General features: G+C 51.4%; 1 protein-coding gene across 1 annotated transcript in view; it reads left to right on the forward strand.

The window, feature by feature from the left end:
- Positions 1-4,874, forward strand: part of Ice2 (interactor of little elongation complex ELL subunit 2) — a 55,911-nt gene that overhangs the window by 40,111 nt on the left and 10,926 nt on the right. The window contains exon 15 of the mRNA XM_004628953.2: positions 19-277. Within this exon, the coding sequence (XP_004629010.1) occupies positions 19-277 (259 nt within the window). The remainder of the gene's footprint in view (positions 1-18; positions 278-4,874) is intronic.

Raw genomic sequence — 4,874 nt, forward strand, 5'->3', positions numbered from 1 at the left:
GTCCCCATGTGCCTTCAGCCTGCAGGAGGGGTCCTACCTGCTGTCTCATGCTGCAGAAGACTCTTCCCTGCTGATCTACAAGGCCTCAGACGGGTCGCTCACGAGGACAGCGTACAATCTGCACAAAGCACACAGCGACCTTCCCGGGGTGCCTTCCAGCCTCTCGGTCCCCTGGGTCCCCTTGGACCCCAGCCTCCTGCTGCCCTATCATATCTATCATGGACGGATACCTTGTACTTTTCCACCGAAATCAGTGAGTCCTACACTGTCACAAAAGGTAAGGCCTCTTTCTAAAATTAAGCGTTCTGTTGTTAATCCGCGTCACTGACTGTTCCATGCTGGTGGTGTGGTCTGCTGTGCCAGTCACAGCGTCTTTCTTAAACCTGTGTCCATAGATCGAGGTGTGCTTCTTTCAAGTCTATTTTTTTGTCAGTGGAACTTTCTATTTTTGTAAGGTCTGTGTCTCAGTTACTCTTCTCTCGTTGCTGGGACAAATTACCGAACACCAGAATTAAGGAAGAAAAGGTTTATTTAGCTTCAGTCCATATTCAGCTGGCTCCAAGGCAGAGGGGCACATGGCAGAGGACAGCCCTTCATGGCAGCGGCAAGGAGCGAGAGCAAAGGGAGGGGCAGGAGCCGTGGCAGCAGCCAGCCTCCCGCCTCCTGATGTTGTAATTTGCAGATTACCAACCCAGGGCCAGGCTCTCCACTCACACCTGCAATCCCAGCCTGGGATGGAGAATCACACACTGCAGAAGCCGCCCCCGACGGCGTGAGGCTTTGTGGGGGTCACCTCGACACAAACCATAACAGTCTGCGAGCCAGCCGGAGAAAATTCTGTTAGCTTCTCCCATGGGTACATAGGTATTGCAGCCATGGAGTTAAATCCCTACATTCCTAGGAAAAGCAAGGTGTTTTATTTTTATTTACTTATATTTTTCTGAATGTTACTAAATATTTGAAGCAGTTTTCTAAAGGACATATATGATAATATATAAATGTGATGCAATTAAAAAGTAGTGAACCCTGAAAGATTTAAAGCAAGACTCAGTAATTAATGAGGGGAGCACCCTTACTAAAGGTGGTCAGGAGTGTGGGCATGGGCGGGAGCGCGGGGTCGGGGCTTACCTGGCCAGCATGTGTGAGGCCCTGATCCCAGCCCCAGGAGGCAAAGCACATTACATGCAGCGGAAGTATTAAGGACTAAGTTTGGTCTTGCTAAGTATTACCAGTGTTTATTGAGTTATAATTAATGTTTACACACTTTCCTAGAAATGCCAGCCGAATCACATTCAGGCCCTTGCGCTTGCCAGGGAAGCACTTACTCACTGAGCCATCTCCCCGGCCCGAATCACATTTCTTTATCAGAAACTTGTGGCGGGGAGTGGTAGCGAGCACTTGTGGTCGCAGCATCCAGGAAGCTGAGGCAGGAGGACGGCCCCGAGTTTAAGGGCCGCCAGGGCTACTTAGTGAGTGAGACCCTGTCTTGAAAGAATAAACGACAAGCAGACGTGTAAAGCCATGGCTGTCGGTGCTGTCCTCCGTGCTCCCGTTGTCTGCGTCAGGTAGGAAGCGGCAGCTTGAGTGTGGCTCGAGGAAGAGTTGTGCTCTCCACAGATGGGTCTGAGTGGCCCGGAAGCCGTTTGAAAACCCAGCAGATCTTCCTCCCTTGCTGCCGAAAGCCCACGAGTCACTACGTGTCAGCGTCAGCGCGGCTGCTCAGAGCGCACGCGCGCGCCCTGGCCATTTTGTGTTGCACTGAATTGATCAGCCAGTGTCCTGAGGACCTTCGAGAGAGAGACATTGCGGCCGCTGTGACTTGGGGGTCCCGTGCTTCCCACCCTCAGCTCTGCTCCCTGACAGTGCTCCGAGGGCGCGTTCCTTTCTTCGTGCCTCTGCACAAATTCTGGCACGGGGACTGCGCCCACCCGGGGCCTCGCCTGCCGGGGCAACCAGGCTCCCGTCTGAGCTGCAGGCTCAGTCCTGCTGCACTGCACTCCCCACGGTGGCACGTGGTGCTGGAGAGTCGGGACTAGGGAGGGCGAAGGCTCGCGTGCTGGGTGGGTCATCAGCAGTGCTGGTCAGCTGATTCCAGTGTGCATGTAAATGCTCATTTCTGTAACTTCCTAAGAAAAAGTTTTATGTATCGTGAAAATAATAATGGAAGAACTATTTGTGAAAGCTCAGCATTCTTTCTAGGAGAGTGATTTTCTTTTAATTTAGAAACACTGATTATAGCCTCTTGGCCGAAACATGTAATTCTCTGCGGGGTGGCCTACCCTTTCAGTGAGAATGAATGGCTTAATACTTGGGCCCTAAACAGCTTCAACTGGAAAGGGAGAAATGTTTGTTGTGTGTGTTTTCTTTTTTTGCTTTTAAAGAGGAAAAAAAATACCAGCAAAATTTCAAAACAAGTAATAGCAGAGAAAAATGGTTCAAACATTGCATATTGTCCTCTTTAAATGAGTTAGAGTATAAGAAGTAGGTATTTAATTGTCCGAATGATATTTGCACTAACTTTTCAGTGAGCTAAGAGAAATTAGTAGTGTACCCACCTAGCTGTCTCGGTGTGGTGGTGGCGGCGGCGGTGTTTCCATTTCCTACCTAGCTGTCTCGGTGTGGTGGTGGCGGCGGCGGCCGTGTTTCCATTTCCTACCTAGCTGTCTCGGTGTGGTGGTGGCGGCGGCGGCAGTGTTTCCATTTCCTACCTAGCTGTCTCGGTGTGGTGGTGGTGGCGGCGGCGGTGTTTCCATTTCCCGCTTTTCTCCCTCCTTTCCCATTCGTTGCTCTTTCCCTCTGAACAGTTTCTTCCCATCTCACAGCGTCCTCATTTGGGATCGTATTCACTTGCTCAGCTTTTCACACCCACACGTGCACATCTGGTTTCTTTCACTTACGAGTGTAGTCTCGAGTTGCACGCATGTACTCATGAAAGCTTGCACTCTAGTGTGTAAAAAGAGCACATCTTGTTGTCTACTCTCTACACGCAGGTGGGCATTTGAGTTGTTTCCAGTATCCAGCTATCACGGATTGTGTTGCTGTAAACAAGGGTGCACATATATTTCTGTTTTTAATTCTTCTGCAAAGATGCAGAACGGGAACCGCGGGGTCAGATGGGCCCTCCAGCCCTAGGTTTTGAGGATCCTCCATGCTGCTTTCCGCAGCGGTGCACCGGTCTGCACAACCAACAGCAGTGGAGGGAGAAGCCTTCCTTCCTCCCCACGGCCCCTCTAGCGTTCCTGATAGTCGCCATGCTTTCTGGACTGAGATGGAATCTTAGAGTTGTTTTAATTTGCATCTCCCAAATGACCAGCGACTCTGAACAGTTTTTCTTATATTTATTTGCTGTTTATATTTCTTCATCTGAGGAGTGTGGGGAGCATCCCAGAAGGCCATTTTTGAGCGGGTCTTTGCATTTGGGAGGTCTGGTGTTTTTGAGTTCTTTATGTTCTCGGTAGTAATCCGGTTGTCTGAGGAGCAGCTGGCATATGTCACTTCCCACACAGTGGGTGTCTCTTCACGCTGCTGGTGGCTTCCCTCGCTGTGCAAAAGCTTTTTTATGAGATTGCAGTTGCTGACTCTTTGTGATAACTCCTGTGGGATTGGGGAGTTACTCAAGTAGTCTTTGTCTACCCCCATGTCTTCGTGAGTTCTGCCTACTTGTCATAGTTTGGAGTTTTGCAAGGGGAGTAATGAAATGCAGGACACACATTTATAAGATTATTTACAATAGTCACCCAGAGAATCTTACAATAGGAGAGTGCAAGAAATCTGTCTGCACATTCAAGCCTAAGGAAGCCAGTGAGGGCCTGGATCCTGCCATGCTGAGGTCCTGCAAGCTGAAGACCCAGAACCCTTAACAGTACCTGCATGAGTCCACCTGAAGCCCACGAGCCTGTGGCAGTGCCCCCCTGAGTCCAGCTGGAGGCCGAGAGCCTGTGGCAGTGCCCCCCATGAGTCCAGCTGGAGGCCGAGAGCCTGTGGCAGTGCCCCCCATGAGTCCAGCTGGAGGCCGAGAGCCCACAACAATGTCTCATGCAGGCATGCTTCGTGGACCTGTGCTGGGAAGGCCCGAAGTCAGTGGGGAAAGCTAAAAAGCCTATGCCAGTGGGCTGTAGGGTCTGTGCCCGCAGGCTGAGGGGTCAGTACTGGAGCCAGGAAGCAACGCTCAAGGTAAGCACCAGAACTCCTCCGAAAAGTACCGCAGCCGTCCTCAGCGACAGCGAGGCCCCGAGCCCCTCCTCCGCTGAGCACAGGTGCGTTCACCAGGAAAGCCAGCATGATGAGCTCCTCTGGCAGCAGAGCAGCCCCGGGGACCAGCGGCTCCCTACAGCCTCTCTTCTCCGGTTCTGCCCCTTACACTGCCGGCAGTGGTCCTCCGGGGGCCCCACACCCAGCAGCACCACGTGGGTTCAGTCCAGCAGGGCTTCCTGGTTGACAACCTGCTGGCAGTTCAGCACGCTGTCTTATCTTCCAGCAAATTTAATGTTGATGTTTTTGTGCTTAGATCTGTGATCTGTTTTGTGTTTAGTTGTGTGCACGGTGAAGATGGAGCCACTTTTAGTCTCTAGCGTGTGCACAGACAGTTTTGCAGAAGCAGTTACTGAAGAGGCTGTCTTCCTTCCAGTGAATGTGCTCGCACCTTTGTCAAAGATAACGTTGCCGAGTGTGTCGGGGGTTGGCTCTGCGTCTTCTGGCCGCTGCTCTTCAGGTGTGTGTTTGCCAGCGCCGTGCTGCTCTGATCACAGTAGCTTTATAGTATAGCTTCAAGTCAGCGATGGTGATGCGCCTTTTGCCCAGGCGCATTCACTGTGCCAGGTCTTCTTTGGTTCCCAGTGAATTTTAAGATTGTTTTCTCTAATTCTGTGAGATAC

The sequence above is a fragment of the Octodon degus genome, unplaced genomic scaffold (assembly GCF_000260255.1).
Source record: "Octodon degus isolate 3935 unplaced genomic scaffold, OctDeg1.0 scaffold00026, whole genome shotgun sequence".
NCBI classification, from domain to species: Eukaryota; Metazoa; Chordata; class Mammalia; order Rodentia; family Octodontidae; genus Octodon; species Octodon degus.